The following is a 19,734-nucleotide window of genomic DNA, read 5'->3' as shown; positions in this document are numbered from 1 at the left end:
ATGTGATGGTGGGGGCAGGGGTGAGCTCTGGGTTCAAAGCCACCCCCTGCTGCTGCTCTGTGCTTGGCCTCAGGGCTGCAGCCATTCAAATCCCATGGACATCTCTTGCACTATTAAGAGCTGCGGGACTTGCCCCTCTTGGGAGCAGTGGGAGGGAGGGAAAGATACAAGGGGCTCTCGGTACCAAATATCCCTCCAGCTGCTGCAGATTGCTCCAATCCCCATCCCCCCTCCCATGGTTCTGGGATCTGGCCGCAAGGACAGGGAGCCTGGCTGGCGAAGGAAGGATCACCTGGTTGGATGCCAGAGAGCGGGGCACTGTTTGTTCCCAGGCTGCTGCTGTGGAGGCTGCAGCTGGTCGTTTTAACCCCTTTGTGGGCAAAGCCCAACTGGGGTTTGCGACTTTCACGGCTGCCTTCTACACCTGTGTCTGTGTGTGTGCGGAGCACCCCCTTGTGGGCTGTTAGTGTCATTGGTGCATGCTGCCTGCATGGTTGAGAGAAGGCTACATACAGGTCTCTGCCTTTTGAGCTAAGGGGGAATCTCCTCCCCCTTCATCCCCTTTGCTGGCAGCAGTAGTAGATCCCGTATCCTCCCATTAGGGCAACGTGATCCATGCCTTTTAACGTCATTTGACTGGAGGGTTGTATGAGTGTCTCCTTGTGGAGTGCAGGTTATCTGTTGCAGGGCGTGGAACAGGCACCCCCGAGTGGTATGTTCAGCAGGGGGGTAGAGGCACAAGTGCGCCCCCTTTTGTAGGCGCTGGGGGCTGCATTAGCCCTCCCTGATGGGGCTGTTCGGTGTGTCGAGGGACAGGCTCGGCGGTGGGGGTGTTGCGGGAGCGCCCCCACATGGACCTCTCTCTAGCCAATCCCCAGCTGAGCCGCCCTTTGTGGCCAATCAGGCACCGCCATCTCACTGATACGCTTAAAATCCCCACCCCCTTTGTGCCTGCATGCCTCTTCACTGAGTGGAGGGTGAGGGGGCTGAAAGGGGAGCTCTATCCACCAGGCTGGGTGCCCCACCCCTCCTGGCTCCTCACGCTGCTCCCTTTCTGTTTCCCTTACAATGCAGGAGTTCCTAGCCAAAGAAAACTTCCTCAAGAAATGGGAGAACCCCTCCCAGGTACTGTGCTCCCAACCCAGATCACCCCTCACCCCCACAATCAAGACCTCTGCAGCCCCAGGCTGATTACTCTGCAATCACTCCCTGGATCTCTTTCCCCATCACTGAGCCACCTTGCCACACAGCCTCCGCTGAGGGTCTGGGGTTATTTTTGCTCCTGGGGGGCGGGGTTTGGGGGCTCAGTACGGGGCGCTCTCCTGTCACAGTCAGTGCTGACCCTGGAGGGGCTGCCTTTCCGGTGAGCTATAAAAACCGAAGATCTGACCCACTCATGGTCATTAAAGACGCGTCCAGTCTTGCAGTGCAAATCCCACTGTCCTGGGCAGGTTCCTTCCTGATGCCCCCAGGACAGTCTGGCCCCCCATCAGGTTTGTTTTTCCCCCCCTTCCAGAACATGGCCAATTTGTATCAGTTTGATCGAATCAAGACCTTGGGGATGGGCTCATTTGGGAGGGTGATGCTGGTGAAAGACAAAGAGACTGGGAATCACTATGCCATGAAGATCCTGGATAAACAGAAGGTGAGATGCTGGGGGCTGCCGCGGAGATCTGCCCTGGGACCGTGGAATCCCCAGTGCGGGGCAGGGATTTGGAGCTGAACCCTGCGTGGGGATGTAGGAGAGGGGAGTGCATGGGAGGCGCAAGGGGTGCTGCGCCAGCAGAGGAAGATCTGATGTTGCTATTTCCTTTTCTCTCCCAGGTAGTGAAGCTGAAAGAAATTGAGCACACCCTCAACGAGAAATGCATCCTCCAGGTCGTCAACTTTGAATTCCTCGTCAAGCTAGAGTATTCTTTCAAGGTAGATGTCCTTTGCTTGCCAGCCTGGCGCTAGGCTGTGTCTCCCCCCCGACTCCCACAATCCCCTCAATTTGTTTCCTATTTAAAACCAAAGCTGTGCTGAAGGGGTCGAAGGGCACAGTCGGCGTCTCTTGTATCCTGAGAACAAACGTTCCTGGCGTGACGTCTGGGATCAGGTTTGGAGCTAAGAAAAATCAGTTTGGATGATTCTCCTTTTTCACTCTCTTCTGTTCTGCTTTTGACTCCATATTTTGAACAATGATTCTTCCCCTCCTCCCTCCGAACCTGGTCAGTTTTGCTTTCGTTCCTAATCAGCATGGCCGGCTCCAGGCACCAGCTTGGCAAGCAGGTGCTTGGGGCGGCCACTCCGGAGAGGGGTGGCATGTCCAGCTATTCGGCGGCAATTAGGCGGACGGTCCCTCACTCCCACTCGGAGCGAAGGACCTCCTGCCGAAGTGCCACCGCAGATCATGATCGCGGCTTTTTTTTTTTTTGGCTGCTTGGGGCGGCCAAAACCCTGGATCCGGCCCTGCTAGTCAGTTTCAGTTTCCGGTTCCCATGCGCTGGCCTTCATGCACAATTGGCTTTGTGGGGACTTTGAAATCATCACTTAGGATCGTTTCCTCCTGATGGAGTTTCTGTGAAAGCTAAAATTCAGGCTCCGGCAATGTGGCTTGGACCCTCTTCTCTGAACCTAGATCTTGGGGCCTGTGAACTACACCGTTTGTGTAGGGGGGAGAGCAAAGATAGTTGTGCCTTCGAGCGCCACAGCTTTCTTGGTGTCTTAAGTTCACATGCGAGGGCCCCCCACCGCCTAGGCCCTCTCCTGGTGGGTCCAGATTCTGCTCTCACACTGGAGTAAATCTGGAGATGCTCGGGAACTGCGGCCAATGGGAGCTGCGGGGGCAGTGCCTGCAGGCAGAGGCAGTGCGCAGACCCCTCTGCCCCACTCCCCAGTGGCTGCTTCTGGGAGCAGCGTGGGGCCAGAACAGGCAGGGAGCCTGCCTTAGCCCCGTTGCGCTGCCGACCAGGAGCCGCCTGAGTTAAGCGCCACCCGGCTGGAGCCTGCAGGCATAGGAGAGAGGGGTCTGACTTTGAAAGGCTCCCCGAGAATGGGGTTTCACAGCGTGACCTGGCCGGACGGCTGAGACCCGGGGCAGCTGCAACTCCGGGAGCTGCAATGGTGGAAGAGAAGAAAGGGGGCGCTGAACTGGAGCTAGTCACCAGAAGTGGGCACCACACACAGCATTACAGACCCCAGCCCGATGGGTCCCCTCCCCGTTCGGAATACACCCAGCACCGCCCCTCCCGTGGAGCACTAGGACAAGGCTGGGTGGGCTGTGCGCCCAGGGGAGTGCAGGGGAATTGGGTGGTGTCGGAGGGAGGCCAGGCCTGAGGGCCCTGAGAGTTTCCTATGCTGTGCTCAAATGCTCAATAAACCCTCCTGTTTTACGCTGGCTGAGAGTCGCTCCGGTCTAGAGCATAGGCGGCAAGTTATATGGGCTCATGGTGCCCATGCTCCAGGAATATTCAGGGCCGGGGGCCCTGCTCCACCAATATTTGGAGCTGGGTCTCTCCCCCGGCCCTGCCTGGAGCGGGTCCCCCCCCCCCCCCCCCCCGCCTGAGCGTCCCCCGCCCGAGCGTCCCTGCTGGAATGAAAGCTGCGCATGGCTCTCACTTGCCTGCCTGCACACGCTGCCAGCTGCTGCTGCCTATGGCAACAAGAGACGCCAGCAGCAGGCTGAGGCACCTGGCTGCTGCACTCAGGAGCGGGAGGAGCACACACGTGCTTGGCAGCCCTTCCCTTCCCTGGCACTCACCAGGAAGAGACGCGAGGGGACTTCCCACAGGAGACCTGATTATCTGCAGTGGACCTCACTCACCTGAGCAGCTGCTGGGGCTTCGGTGAGTGTTTGACCCTGTAATCTGTCCCTCCCCGCAGCCACCATGCCTGCCGCACGCTGGGCAAGGGGCAGCCCCATCCCCCACCCCCAGTGAGGCTACGGTGAGGGAAAGCAGGGGAGGAAGGAAGCCACATGTGATGTCAGTCCCCTCCCCCCGAGCACCCACCCACTGCAGGGGAGACAGGGTGGGGGGCTTCCTGGACCTAAGCAGCTGGGGCTTGGTTGAATTTTGTGACACCCTGCCCTCTCCCCCACCCACCACTCCTGCCCCATGCTGAGCAAGGGGAAGCCCCATCCCCAGTGAGGCTACGGTGAGGGGCAGTAGCAGGGGAGGCCACATATAATGGCAGCCCCCCCCCCCCAGCATAGGGGAAGCAAGGGGGCTTCCTGTACCTGAGAGGGGCCCTAGGAGCATGTACAGTGACAGTGGTACAGAGTGAGTGTGCTGCGGGGCAAGGGAGGAGGGAAGAGGAGGGGTCCCTCACCTGGAGCTCGCTGCTGCCTGGGGCAGCTTGTCTGCACCCTGGGCTCCTCATCCCCGGCCCTGCCCCACCCCAGAGCCTGCAACCCCAGCACCCCAACCCTGAGTCCCAGCCCTGAGCCCCCTCCTGCATTGTGAACCCCTCATCCCCAGCCTCACCCCAGAGCCCTCACCTAAGGGGAAAAACACGCAACTTAAATTTGGCGGTCAGTTTGGGGTATGATCGTGTTTAGCACAATACTTGATTATTTTACACCCTTTAAAGTATAGAATTGGTTGTATACAGGTGTTACGAAGTAGAAATGTTCTTAATGTTTTCTCTGACTACTGTGTGGGTGCCTCAGTTTCCCCTATACATTTCTTAAGGATCTAGGTGGTGGGATAAGTTCTTAATATTTTCTACGAAGGCTGAACCAACATTTATTTCGTCTGGATTTCAAGATTGGAGACATGCATGGCGTGGTTTTATGTCACACACAAAAAATCTTCCTGTCACAAAGAAGCGGTAATGAAGTAATGATTGCTGCTCTGCAATCACAGGTCAATGTTTCTGCACTAATGTCGGCCAGTTACGGAAAAGAATCACAATCAGGTAGGATTGCACTGCACAACATTTTCACCAGTGTTCAGTACCTAGCTCAACAAGGAATAGCATTACGTGGTGTGACAGACCCAGACCAATGGGGTACAGGAGTCTGGTAGAGGGCAAATATATTGTTCACTGGATGAGTAGTTTTCTGTTCCCTGAGTGACCAGAGCAGGGGCTGCACTAGAGTAATCAGGAACCTGCTAGAACCAGTTAAGGCAGGCAGGCTAATTAGGACACCTGGAGCCAATTAAGAAGAAGCTGCTAGAATCAATTAAGGCAGGCTAATCAGGGCAGCTGGGTTTTAAAAGGAGCTCACTTCAGTTTGTGGTGCGAGTGTGAGGAGCTGGGAGCAAGAGGCGCAAGGAGCTGAGAGTGAGAGGGTGTGCTGCTGGAGGACTGATGAGTACAAGCGTTATCAGACACCAGGAGGAAGGTCCTGTGGTGAGAATAAGGAAGGTGTTTGGAGGAGGCCATGGGGAAGTAGCCCAGGGAGTTGTAGCTGTCATGCAGCTGTTACAGGAGGCACTATAGACAGCTGCAATCCACAGGGCCCTGGGCTGGAACCCGCAGTAGAGGGCGGGCCTGGGTTCCCCCCAAACCTCCCAATTGACCTGGACTGTGGGTTCTTCCAGAGGGGAAGCTCTCTGGGCTGTTCCCCAACCCACATGGTGAATCTCTGAGGCAAGAAAATCCGCCAATAAGCGCAGGACCCACCAAGATAGAGGAGGAACTTTGTCACAACTGGTGTTGGGGGGGGGGGGATTTGGTGTGCACAGCGTGGCGGAAGAAGGAGGATGATTTCAAAAAACAAAAAACAAAAAAAAAGGGAGAAGGTTTATTTTTTTCCCCACCACAATGGATGACGTAGTACGGGCACTGATACAAGCTACGGCGGCCCAGCAGGAGGCTACCCGTGTCCAGGCAGCCGCCCAACAGGAGGCAGTGCGGCTGCAGCAAAAGACTAATCACCTGCTGATGGACCAGGCTGCTCAAGACCGAGCTATGTTGCGGGAACTGGTAAACCAGGTAAAGTCCCTTACAGAGCTGAATCGCGGCCATGATGGGACGCGGCTCATACGGGCCAGCCATTGGCTGCAGAAAATGACATGGGAGGATGATGTAGAGGCATACCTTCTGGCCTTTGAGAGGACAGCCCTACGGGAGGCCTGGCCTCGAGATCAGTGGTCTGGCATCCTTGCCCCATTCCTGTGTGGGGAGGCCCAGAAGGCCTACCATGATCTGCCTGAAGAGGCTGCGGCAGACTACCCCCAGCTGAAAGCAGAGATCCTGGCTAGATCTGGGGTAACGACAGCAGTATGGGCCCAGCAGTATCACGGTTGGAGGTACCAGGAAGACAAAACCCCGCGGTCCCAATTGTATGACCTCATCCATCTCGCACGAAAGTGGTTGCAAACAGAGTCCCAGAGTCCGGAAGAGATACTAGCGGTTCTGGATATCGACCGATACATTAGGGGACTACTGCCAGACCTTCGTGCCTGGGTAAGCCAGAACGAACCTTCCACCTATGACGAGGTTGTCGCCCTGGTAGAGAGGCGAAGGACAGCGAGGGAGCTGACCCGACCAGTTAAGGAAGAGGCACCCCGGGTTAAACTAGCAGCACCAAGCTCTAAAGTTCGGGTGACTGGGCCACCAGGAGGGCCCAGGTGGAAAAAGAAAGGCTGAAGGCCCATCAGAGGCCACAAAGAGTCCGAGCACTGAGGGAGAAGAGGATCGTGATGTTAGACTGCCCAAACCAAGAGACCGGGGAACGCCTAGGGCTCCATACAGATGTTATGCCTGCGGGGAGTGGGGACACATAGCTGCACAGTGTCCCAATGCCGAGGAGCCTATGCAGTGTTACCAGGGGAACTGGGCAGACCCATGCTCCCTAATCCACCTTGTGGGGGGTCTCACTAACCCCACATATGTATACCAGACCAGTGAAACTAAATGGGGTAGAGACCACGGCACTGGTTGATTCGGGGAGTGCTATCACACTTATCTCAGGGAAACTCATGAAGCGTAGTCAGCTGCTGCAGGCTAAACGTACAGGGATAACATGTGTCAATGGGACAGTTAGTTACTACCCCACCATCCCAGTAAAAATCGAGATCCAAGGGACCACTACTGAGGTAGCAGCAGGTGTAGTCCCTAAACTCCCATACCCGGTGCTCATAGGGAGGGACTTCCCAGGGTTTGAAAACTTACTCCCAGTAGGGGGATTGGAGAAAGATGGGGACCCTAAAATTGGTGAGGCATCCACAGCAGACTGTCAACCCCCAATCTTCTCTGAAATATCCCCAGATTTGTTCTCCACTCCCAGACAAGGTAGAAAGACAAAAAGGGAAAGAAGGCAGCTAAGGCCTTGGGAACCCAAATACTGACCCAAAGCCAGAGGGTCGCTCTAGTAGGTAGGTGGACCCGCGCAGCTGAAAAGGAGGCCACGCAGGAGGGAGAAGCACCTGAGTCTGACCCCCACCCTAATGCTTCTGAACCAGTAGAGGCAACAGAGACTGGGCCCCTAGATCTTGGGCAGATTAGCCCTGGGAGAGGAAATTTTGGACGGGACCAGGCAGAAGACCCAAGGTATGACAACATTAGGAAAGAGGTGACTGAAATAGATGGGGTTCCAGTGGAAAGGAAAACCCAGGGACCAGGACCCTACTTCATAATGAAGAAGGATCTCTTATACCGGGTTGCACCAGTACAGGGGCAGAAGGTACAGCAGATCCTAGTACCTCAAAAACACCAGAACGCTGTATTAAGTCTTGCTCATAGTCATCTTTTGGGGGGGCATTTGGGGGTAGAGAAGACCCTGGCACGAGTCCTACTACGGTTCTTCTGGCCTGGAGTACATGAAGAAGTGTGGAGGTACTCTGCCTCCTGCCCGGAGTGTCAGCTGCACAGTCCCCATCCCCACTTGAGGGCACCTTTAGTACCCCTTCCCATCATAGAGGTCCCCTTCGAGCGAATAGCCATGGACCTAGTGGGACCCCTGGAGAAGACGGCTCGGGGCCACCAATATATACTTGTTGTTTTGGACTACGCTACTCGCTACCCAGAAGCCGTCCCCGTGCGGAACACGGCCTCTAAAACTATAGCCAAAGAGCTGGTGGGGATCTTTGCCCGAATGGGGCTACCGAAGGAGATATTAACCGACCAAGGAACCCCATTTATGTCGAAGCTAATGAAGGACCTCTGTACGCTGCTCCATATACATACCCTGAGAACTTCGGTCTACCATCCGCAGACTGATGGGTTGGTAGAAAGGTTTAACCGAACCCTCAAGGCTATGATAAGGAAGGTGATAAGTCGGGACTGGAAGGATTGGGACACCCTACTACCCTACCTTATATTCGCTATCCGGGAGGTACCTCAGGCCTCAACTGGGTTTTCCCCCTTTGAGGAGTTATACGGGCATCACCCCCGTGGCATACTAGATATCGCCAAAGAAATCTGGGAAGAGGAACCCAATGAGGGGAGAAATATAATAGAGCATGTAATGCAGATGTGAGACCGGATAGCCCGGGTCACCCCTATTGTACGGGAACATTTGGAGAAGGCACAGGAGGCCCAGCGAACCCATTACAATCACCAGGCAAAAGTGTGACAGTTCCAACCATGGGATCGGGTTATGGTGTTGGTACCCACGGCAGAAAGCAAGCTTCTGGCCCAATGGCAGGGGCCCTATGAGGTGGTTGAACCCGTGGGGGAAGTAACCTACAAGGTGCGGCAGCCAGGACGCAGAAAACAAGAACAGATTTATCACGTCAACCTTCTGAAACCCTGGCATGCACAAGAGGCATGCACAATGGTCCAAAAAGACCTAACCCAGGAAAACAAGCCTTCCAAACAGGTGAGAGTATCTCCCGATTTAACACCAGACCAGAAGAATGAGGTGTCTGAGATGATCTTCCGGAACCAAGATGTGTTCTCGACAAAACCGGGTCGAACAACCGAGACATATCACCACATCGTCACGAACCCTGGGGCCAGAGTAACAATGAGGCCCTATCGGGTGCCAGCGGCAAAAAGGGAGGAAATAAAAGCAGAAGTAAAAAAAATGCTGGAGTTGGGGATCATCGAAGAATCCCACAGTCAGTGGTCCAGCCAGATTGTGCTGGTGCCAAAACCTGATGGCACCACAAGATTTTGCAACGACTTCCGGCGACTAAACGAAGTATCCCAGTTCGACGCGTACCCCATACCTCGCATAGATGAGCTAGTGGACCGTCTAGGTAATGCCCGGTACTTGACTACCCTAGACTTGACAAAGGGGTACTTGCAGATTCCCCTTGCGGAAGACGCAAAGGAAAAGACTGTGTTCTCTACACCAGAGGGTCTTTTTCAATATACTGTCCTCCCTTTTGGACTACATGGGGCCCCAGCTACCTTCCAGTGCCTCATGAACAAGCTATTATGCCCGCATAACAGTTATGCTGCTGCCTACTTGGACGATGTGGTCATTCATACCCCAGACTGGGAAACCCACCTGGAGAAGGTGGAGGCAGTCCTCGATACCTTCATGCGAGCTGGCCTTACAGCAAACCCTGCCAAGTGCGCTGTAGGATTTACGGAGGCCAAATATCTTGGCTACATTGTGGGAAAAGGTCTGGTAAAACCCCAAGTGAACAAGTTAGAGGCCATCCAAAATCGGCCCCGACCAAGTTGCAAGAAAAAAGTCCGGGCGTTCCTAGGTGTGGTGGGGTATTACCGACAATTTATCCCCCATTTTGCCACAAGGGCAAGCCCCCTGACAGATCTAGTGAAAGCCCGTGGACCTGATCTGGTGAGATGGTCTGACGCAGCAGAGGAGGCATTCACAGACCTACGGACTGCCCTCTGCAGTAACCTCGTACTGATAGCCCCTGATTTCACCAAGGAGTTTATCCTGCAGACGGATGCATAGGAAGTAGGGTTGGGGGCCGTTCTATCACAGATGGTCGGGGAGGAGGAACACACAATTCTCTACCTCAGTCGGAAACTCCTTCCAAGGGAACAAAAATATGCAGTGGTGGAGAGAGAATGCCTTGCTGTAAAATGGGCCATGGAAACATTGCGCTACTACCTGCTCGGGCGCAGATTTGTCCTCGTGACCAACCATGCCCCTTTTCAATGGATGCAGCGGAACAAGGAGAAGAACACAAGGGTGACCAGATGGTTCTTATCCCTCCAACCTTTCCAGTTCCATGTGCAACACAGAGCAGGGAGCCGTCATGGCAACGCCGATGGCTTGTCACGTGTGCACTGTCTGGCGTCCCAAGCTGCCCAACCCCTTGGCGTTGAGCAGGGGGGAGGGATATGTGACAGACCCAGACCAGTGGGGTACAGGAGTCTGGTAGAGGGCAAATATACTGGTCACTGGATGAGTAGATTTCTGTTCCCTGAGTGACCAGAGCGGGGGCTGCACTAGAGTAATCAGGACCCTGCTAGAACCAGTTAAGGCAGGCAGGCTAATTAGGACACCTGGAGCCAATTAAGAAGAAACTGCTAGAATCAATTAAGGCAGGCTAATCAGGGCACCTGGGTTTTAAAAGGAGCTCACTTCAGTTTGTGGTGCGAGTGAGGAGCTGGGAGCAAGAGGCGCAAGGAGCTGAGAGTGAGAGGGTATGCTGCTGGAGGATTGAGGAGCACAAGCGTTATCAGACACCAGGAGGAAGGTCCTGTGGTGAGACTAAGGAAGGTGTTTGGAGGAGGCCATGGGGAAGTAGCCCAGGGAGTTGTAGCTGTCATGCAGCTGTTACAGGAGGCACTATAGACAGCTGCAGTCCACAGGGCCATGGGCTGGAACCCGGAGTAGAGGGCGGGCCCGGGTTCCCCCCAAACCTCCCAATTGACCTGGACTGTGGGTTCTTCCAGAGGGGAAGGTCTCTGGGCTGTTCCCCAACCCACATGGTGAATCTCTGAGGCAAGAAAATCCGCCAATAAGCGCAGGACCCACCAAGATAGAGGAGGAACTTTGTCACAGTGGACATAATGAGAGTGATTCAAATTTGATGCAGCTCTTGTTGCTATGCAGTACAGATTCTGAGGAACTGAGACAGTGGCTTAATCGCACAAAATACAAGTGGCTGTCACATGAGGTTATTAATGAAATAAAATGATGGCAATGATGGCGCTAAGAAAAATTGTGCAAAAGATAAAGGCTTCTACGTTTTATGCCATTGTAATGGATGACACTACCGATTTGTCAAGAAAAGAACATGTAAGTTTTTCTTTAAGGTTCTTTTCTAGTGAAGGCTGGGAAATTTATGAGGAGTTTATTGGGTTTTACCAAACTGACGCAATGGATGCTGCTTCTCTTTTCAAAATTGTGGAAGATACACTTCTCAGGTGTAATTTGCCCTTCTCTGATTGCAGGGGGCGGTGTTACGACGAAGCCAGTAATGTGTCCGGCAGATTTACTGGGGTCCAAGCCAGAGTGAAGGATCGAGAGCCGAGAGCGGAATTTGTGCACTGTGCTGCACATTCCCTTAACCTTGCCACGCAGAATGCCCTGCATAATATTCAATAATGTCGTCATATGTTTTTGATGGTGAAAGATCTCACCAATGCGTTCAGGGAGTCACCAAAAGGTATGGCATCATTCAGAGAGTTTCAGAGTGAAGGGGAACCTTCTTTACGACCCTTGTGCCCAACAAGATGGACACTAAGGATCAGTTGCATTAAATCACTGCTCCACAACTACAAGACCATGATGAACTGCCTAGATTAACTTAGTTACTCTTCCGATGAATTTGGCTTAAAATGTAGTGGATTCTCGAAGCAACTTCAATCTTTTTCAACGTACTTTACACTAACAGTTCTTGTGAAAGCCATGGGTCCTGTAGAAGAAGCTAATGTAAAAATTCAAAGCCAAAATGTGTCATTGGCAAGCATTATGAAGAAAGTTGGCCTGTTGCAAGAGGTGTTGAGTGGGATGCGCACCGACTCTTCATACAATCACTTCTGGGAAACAACAGTAGAGAAGGCAAGAAATCTTTATTTAGATGATCCTACACTCCTGAGAAAACGCAAGCCACCGAGATGGTTCAACCATGGAAGCCTTCCTCACACCTTCAGTGACCCCAAAGAGTATTTTCATCAAATATATGTTGGGATCATTGATTCTTGCAAAGTTGCCATTGAACAGAAGTTTTCAACAGAAAGCTTTACATTCACAGTAAAATTGGAGAAGCTTATAACTGAGGCAGCAAATGGCTCGAAACAGGACATTGTCCCAATAAATGAAGCTTTCCATGGTGACATTAACACGGAGAAGCTATTTCTTCATTTAGAAATGTTGAGTGATATTTGCAGATCGAGAAATTGCCAGCTTAATTCGGTGAGCGAAGTGAAGCAATTTCTAAAACAAAACGAAGGCTTGACTGACATGTCAGAAGTTACAATTCTCCTGAAATGATTTTACACAATTCAGACTATAACCTACACCACTGAGCGATCACTCAGTTGCTTGCGCCGACTGAAAAATTATTTGCGAACAACAATGGGCCAAGAACGTCTAAATCACTTGGCATTTCTGCACGTTCATAAGAACTCTACCTCTGAATTAGACATTGCAAGTCTCCTAGATGACTTCATTTCAAGAACCAACAACGACGAAAAGTGTTTGCTGCCTCCTGAAGAACATTGCAAAAGAAGGGGCTATATTTGTTTTAATTTTAGAAAGTATTTGCTTTTGAGGGTTATTGATCAAAAAGTGCTTGGTTGTTTCCATATTCAAAAGTGTATAAATAACGTTGATATTATTAGTTAAATAATTTTTTCTTATGATAGTGATATTGTGCAATAAAGGGAAACAGTTAAACGCTTACAGTTTCCAGTCCATTTTTACGTTATTTAATAAAATATATATCGGCTTACAGGTCGGGTAGGCGGCCGGGGGGTGGAGGGGACTAGACCTATTCTGGGCACCACCAAAAATTATACAAATCTGCTGCCACTGGTCTAGAGAACAGGGTTGCACTATTTCCTCTGGGAGTGGAGGCCCCGGGGGTCCAGAGCAAGTGGACTCCCTGAGGGGGCCCACGGCGAGAGACAGGTGTGCTAAGGCTCAGAGAGGTGCGGTTCCAGGAGGCAGAGGGGCTTAACCCCCAAAAGAGACTGGACCCATCAGGAGGAAACGAGGGGGCCCTGGGCTTTCTGTGCTCGGGACTTTGTGACTTTGACCTGGGGAATGGTTTGCCAGGAGACGTCCGGACTCCTGGGTTCTGTTCCTTCTCTTGCCTGGGCGGGAGTGTGGCCTGGGAGGGGAGGAGGGGGCTGCCTCTCCAAAGTGACCAATGGTCTTTGTGACTGACCTCACTGCTCTAAAAGGAGGAGACTCCCCGGGTATTGCAGCCCCAGGGGGAACATTGGGAGCAGATCATGCACTGAGCTCCTGTCAGTGTGCAGCTTGCACTCCCTGCACCCCTGTGCGGGAGGAGGAGCTGCTCTGGCTGGGGCAGGGATGGGGAGGGGCTTGACCCCAGACTCACACCTGCTCCCTGCTCGGTTCCAGGATGGCCAGGCTCCTGGGGATGTTCAGGAAGAAGGCTTTGCAGGTGGCCCCAGAGCCTGAGGGAAGCAGCCGCCATCTTCCCCAGGAGCAGAGTGGCCCCTCCGTCCCTGCTGGCAGGGAAGCAGCTCCCAGCCAGGTCAGGAAGTGGAAGTGCCCAACCTTCTGGCAGAGGAAACCCGCTCCCAGAGCAGGTGCCAGGCCCAAATGGAGCTGTCCCAAGATGCGTCTGGGCAGGCGGGACCCAGCCCAGGAGGGAAGCCGGGCAGGATGGCTCTGGGGCCTCTTGTGTGGGATGCACGGACCCCAGGAGCCCAGCCGTGATTCCCAGCAGGAGTCATCGCCCTGCGCAAGCACTGCAGACCTTCCAGCCTCCCCATGCCAGGAGGTGGGAGATCCCTGTCCCAGCACCAGCAGCTTGGTTTGCTCCCCGTGGACAGCAGCAGCTCCTGGGACTCTGGCAGCAGCAAGGCCAATGGGCACCGCTGCTTTGTTCCAGGTGGGGAGCTGGGTTGGGCTCAGGGAGGGGTGAAGACCAGTGTTTTCCCCAGAAATTGAAATTAGGGGTGTGTGTTTGAATTTACCAGGAGGGGGGTCAGGGCCGATGAGGGGTGAGACTGTGAGGGTGAAGGTGGGCTGTATGGTACCATAGTAAAAACTGGAAAATGTTTCATGACCATTTTATTAGATTTAACTCATGTTTTAAAATCATCACACAAATTAAAGTTCGCTACTCAAGCCTTCTATGAAGCACTACATCTACATCTTTCTTGGTTTCTTGTTATAATTTTGCACAACTCTGTTAATGAACTTCTTGAATGCAGTGCGTTCATCTTCGGTGGCTTCTCGTGTGTCCGGTACTTCCATTCCTTCAATTGATATGCTCATTAGTTCATTCACATGATCAGGCAGAAGGCGACTTCTTTCAGAACACAAAATTCTATTCAATGATGAAAAAGAATGCTCAACTGTAGCTGTTGTGACTGGGAGTAGCAAGAGATGAATTCCTACTTCTTTCATCCCAGGAAACAAAACACAGAGTTCAGTTCGAGCCACTAGTGATGATAAAAAAGAAGTTGAAGTCAAATCTTCATTCATTTGTCATATGATATTCCACTCTGTGTTCAAATTCTCTATTCTGTCCTGAGTACATGGCAGCCCCATTGCTGGTAGTGCCTCACTCCGCTCAACTGTCGGTGTTTTATAGAACAGGGATCTGTAAAAGCTATGTAGAGGTTGAGTAGAATCTAGAAGTCGCTGTCGTAGATTTTTAAGAATCAAGTCTGTGTACTTTTTCAGTTGTCTTAACAAACACTTCTTGTCCTCTTCAGTTAAGGATTCAGTATAAATGCCTTCATTAGTCAACTTCTGGACTGAAATCTTTGTTTCTTCCAGTACTTTTTCAATGGATAGCTCTCTGATTGATCCAAATGTAGCTTCTATTGCTGGACAAAGATCTACTACTGTTGTAGCAGATGCCTGGATGGCATTGTTTAATGACCCAAGTGGTTTCAATAGAAGACTTACAAGAGAGAGAATGGCAATAGTCTTCTCTGAACGTAGTAGCAAAAGTAATCCATCAGCCTCACTACTTAGATCCATCCCATCTTGGTAGATACTTTCCAAAGCCAGTAATAATGGCCGGAGTAATTTGAAGACAACAGCCAAGGATCAGTCATGAGAAAGCCAGAGGGTTTTCCCAGGTTGCACTAATTTGTACTTCAGTCCCAGTGTATCTTCTATATTTTCCAAGATAGTCAGTCTTTTGGGACTCTTGCTGAAAAAAGAATATTATGAAGACATTAAATTTATAGCTTTTAAAATGTCTTTTGAAAAGTCTGCAGCTCGTACTAGTGCTAGTTGGAGTAGATGGCCTCTGCAGTGTGTATAGGAGGGATTAGGGTTACACTTTTCTCTGAGCAAAGCTTGTTCTCCACCATGTCTTCCAGGGAAGTCTGCAGCTCCATCAAATGCATAAGCAGCCATCTGTTTAGGGTCCAATTGACAAGCATTTAACTCTTCTAAGATGTGGTTGACACAGATGCAGCCAATGTGTCTTCTATAACTTGAACATCTAGAAATGCATCTACTGGCCTACCACTGACATCAAGATAACGTACACAATGACTTAATACTTGATGCCCATTTGCATCGGTGCATTCATCAGCCATGTATGCAAATTTTTGGAATGTAGTGAGAGAGTTCTTCACTTTTTCAACTGTTGAATCTTTTACTGTTGCACCACATGCTTCTAGCCAGACAGTTGAGTTTCTTGCAGAAAGATAGTGAGCATTTGCTGGTCTTGTTCAGAACTAGTGTTCAACTTCAGGATGAACAAGTGACAATGCACTTAACATTGGCCTCCAGTTTGTAGTGTGTTGTATCTCTTGCTTAAATAGAAAGTACGATGCCACAACCATGTTTGTTCGCATGAACTGTGTTGTGTCTCCAGCATTCTTAACAGCCTCATTAACACTCACCGGTGTTGTCCTTGGTCAATGGAGACTCAGAGGTGCTTTCACATGAGTTCACCTCCCAGGTGGGGGGCAAGAAGGCATCTTGCTCGTTCCTCCAGCTGCTCACTGTTCGCTGTGGCCACTGTTCTTCATTGTGCCACCGTTCACTCCATCGCTCTGTTGCCAATGGCCCTGCGCTGTCACCTTCTGCTGCCACTGTGACCTCTGCGAGTTGGTCTCTTGAGGTTCCACCCAGCTTTCAGTGATTTCAGCTGAGCTCTCAGTGGGGGAATCTTGGTGCTAGTGCAGATGGGCCGTCTCTTCCACAGAAACACTGTCCCACAGCAGGTCTAAACACTTAGACCTGATTATCAGTGATTTCAGCTGTAGGGGTCATTTAACAAACCAAAAGACTATCTATGGCAGGGGTGGGCAAACTTTTTGGCCCGAGGGCCACAAATTGTATGGTGGGCCATGAATGCTCACAAAATTGGGGGTTGGGGTGCGGGAGGGAGTGAGGGCTCTGGCTGGGGCTACAGGCTCTGGGGTGGGGCCAGAAATTAGGAGTTATGGGTGCGGGAGGGGGCTCCAGGCTGGGGCAGGGAGTTGGGGAGCAGTTGTGGGGTGAGGGCTCTGGGGTGCAAGAGGGTGGGACTGAGGGGTTCGGAAGGCGGGAGGGGGATCAGGGTCGGGGCAGGGGGTTGGGGTGTGGGAGGGGGTCGGGGTGCAGGCTCTGGGCGGCACTTACCTCAAGCAGCTCCCGGAAGCAGCGGCATGTCCCCCCTCTGGCTCCTATGTGGAGGTGCAGCCAGCTGGCTCTGCGCACTGTAGAGTGACCAGACAGCAAGTGTGAAAAATCGGGACGGGGGTGGGGGGTAATAGGAGCCTATATAAGAAAAAGTCCCAAATATTGGGACTGTCCCTATAAAATCGGGACATCTGGTTACCTTAGCGCACTGCCCCATCTGCAGGTAGGGGTGGCAGGTTTGTAGAAATTTTGGTAGTGCCCAGAACCCGACCCCACCCAAACTCCGCCCCCCACCTGCCCAATGCTCTGGGAGGGAGTTTGGGCGGGGGAGGTCTGGGGTGCAGGCCCTAGGCTGGGGCAGGGGATTGGGGTGCAGGCTCTGGGAGGGAGTTTGGGGATGGGAGGGGGTGCGGAGGGAGGGGGTGCAGAGGTGAGGGCTGTGGGGTGTGTCTGCAGATGAGGGGTTTGGGGTGTGGGAGGGGCTCAGGGTGAGAGTAGGAGTATCGGGTGAGGGCTCTGTCTGGGGCTGGGTGCTTTGGGATGTTAGAGAGGCTCAGAGCTGGGGCAGAGGGTTGGAGTGCAGGGGGATGAGGGCTCTGGCTGGGACTGGGGATAAGGTGTTGGAGGGGCTCAGGACTAGGGTAGAGGGTTAAGGGTGTGGTGGGGGGGTGAAAGCTCTGGCTGGGGGTGTGGGCTCTGGGGTGGGGCAGGGCTAGGGATGAGTTTGGGGTGTAGGCAGGCTGCTCCGGGACAGGGGCCAGAGAGGACTCCCCCCAGCCTTTTCCCTGCCAGCAGCAGCAAGCTCCAGGGCCGCCGGGGGGGGGGGGCAAGTGGGGCAATTTGCCCCGGGCACCGCAGGGGCCCCCATGAGAGTTTTTCGGGACCCCTGGAGCAGGGTCCTTCACTCGCTCTGGAAAACTCAGAAAACTCTCGCGGGGCCCAGGCCCCCGGAGCTTCTTCCGCTCCGGGACCCGCCGCCAAAGTGCCCTGAAGACCCGCGGCGGGGGGTCCTTCCGCCCCGGGATCCGCCGCCGAAGTGCCGGGTCTTCGGCGGCAATTCAGCGGCGGGGGCCCCCTGCCGCCGAAGACCCCAGGCCCCCTGAATCCTCTGGGCGGCCCTGGCAAGCTCTGGGGGAGGAGCCCCCTTTCCCGCCCCCCCAGCAGCACACTCACCCCCACCACTGTCACTGCATGTGCTCCTAGGGCCCCTCTCAGGTCCACGAATCTCCCTCGCCTCCCCTGTGGTGGGTGCCGGGGGGTGCTGCGTGCGCCTCCTCCCCTGCTGTTGCCTCTGACTGTAGTCTCACTGGGGGTGAGGGATGGGGCTGCCTCCTTGCCCAGCATGGGGCAGGAGCGGTGACTGTGTGGGGGGAGGGCCTTCTGTGCTGCTGGAGGGTCCTGCTGGAAAAGGGAAGGGTCTGAGGTGGAAGGGCAGGCTCAGAGTCAGTCTGCCCTGGCAGTCGAGAGGGGGGGCACTAGGACCCGGCGGCAGCAGTTGCTGCAGGGAGGCAGCATGGAGCTGCACAGAAGAGACAGTGGCTCTGCTCCAGGGCCCCGGAAAGGCGAGCGGGGGCAGCAAGAGGGGGCTGGGGGACACTAGGGGAAGGCGCAGAGGGGCGGCAGGTGGGGCTGGGGCAGACACCCGGCCCCAAATATTGGTGGAGCTGGGCTCCTGGGCTCTGAATATTGCTGCTGCCCGGGCACCACGTGGGAATATAACTCTACTGCCCCTGCACCTCCCATTGGCACCGTTTGCTGGCCAATGGGAGCTGCGGGGGCAGTGCTTGTGCTGGGGGGCAGTGTGCAGAGCCCCCTGGCTGACCCTATGTGTAGGAGCTGGAGAGAGGATGTGCCGCTGCTTCCGGGAGCTGTGCTGAGCAAGCCCCCAACCCTGCTGCCCGGCAGGAGCTCTAGGGACAGATTAAAATGTCTGAAGGGCCGGATGCAGCCTCCAAGGGGTAGTTTGCCCACGCCTGATATATGGAGCCTAATCAGCTCTGTCTTTAAACAGTGGAGGGGCAGATCAAATAGTACTTGTGACTCAGGTAGACCATCAAGCAAAACACCTGTCCCCACCCTCTCTCTTGATGCCCTCAATCAGCACAGGCTAAGTACAGTTCTACTGCCCTTTACTCATACAATAAGAATAACAAAATTTCATTCCCCCCCCCCATTCAAGTTATTTGTAACCCAACCCCAGCCAAAATCTATCACTTGGGCAACACAGCTCCGTTTGCTGGATACCTAGGTAGATTAGGTGTGAATGTAAATACAATCTGGTCCTGAAGCCTTTCCCCCCAGGCCCCAGCTCATCACTAGCTGTCAGGGAGAGCTCAATTAGGCTTTGCTTACAAATCATAATTTGAAATTATTAGGTTGGCCAACATCACCGAAATGAATGCACTGACATTGTCATAAAAAACAACAGCTGTACAAGGAAACTAGTCTATGTTCATACTTTTCAAATCTATTATACTTTTTTCAGATACACGTATTTTCATCATACACCTTATATGCTTTTAAAGTGTGTATTAATGTTTCAATTTCAATTCAAATTTCCAAACAATCAGTAAAATGGCAACACTGCATGTAACTAGTTCACAAAACTGGGGGGGAGGGGGGAGTTGGGGAAATTCAGGGGGGGTGTAGGGAAATCCCTGGTGAAGACGGGGCTGTGAACACCCTGGGCCCAGGCGCTCTACCAGTGCTTTGGGGGGCCTGAGCCACGCAAACCCCACTGACACCAGCAGCAGGCACACAGCTGCCCCAGCAGCAAGGGGACCTGGGAATGGGGGCAGCGGGAGCTGCTGCCACTTGGATCTCTGATGCTCCGGGGGGGCAGGCACCTCCCAGGGAGTCCAGAACAGTCGGGGGGCTCTCTCCTAGGGGCTCCTGAAGCTGTTGGGGGCTGAAGACACATCCCTGAGCAGGGGAAGTGTGGGGCCCAATCCGCCCTGGGTCCCTGAGGGGGGGAGGGGGGACATTAACCCTGCTCACCCCACCATGCCCCTGTCCTTCCCCCGAATGGCAGCAGGAGTCACCCTGTCCCCTTCTCTCCCTGGTGCAGGGACCCACAGGGACTCAGAGGACAGGAGGAGGAGGAGGAATGGGTGGACGTGGCCACAGAGGAGGCTGCT

At 53.4% G+C, this 19,734-nt stretch overlaps 1 protein-coding gene across 1 annotated transcript in view; it reads left to right on the top strand.

Moving 5' to 3' along the window:
• The first annotated feature begins 1,068 nt into the window (after nt 1–1,068).
• The window catches only part of LOC135891736 (cAMP-dependent protein kinase catalytic subunit alpha-like), a 97,892-nt gene continuing 79,226 nt past the window's right edge, over nt 1,069–19,734 (top strand). Inside the window, exons 1-3 of the mRNA XM_065419375.1 lie at nt 1,069–1,125; nt 1,517–1,645; nt 1,825–1,923. Coding sequence (XP_065275447.1) covers nt 1,069–1,125; nt 1,517–1,645; nt 1,825–1,923 — 285 coding nt within the window. The remainder of the gene's footprint in view (nt 1,126–1,516; nt 1,646–1,824; nt 1,924–19,734) is intronic.

Source organism: Emys orbicularis, chromosome 19, assembly GCF_028017835.1.
Source record: "Emys orbicularis isolate rEmyOrb1 chromosome 19, rEmyOrb1.hap1, whole genome shotgun sequence".
NCBI classification, from domain to species: Eukaryota; Metazoa; Chordata; order Testudines; family Emydidae; genus Emys; species Emys orbicularis.
The sequence above is the reverse complement of the archived record's forward strand: the minus strand, read 5'-3'. Positions and strand labels throughout refer to the sequence as shown.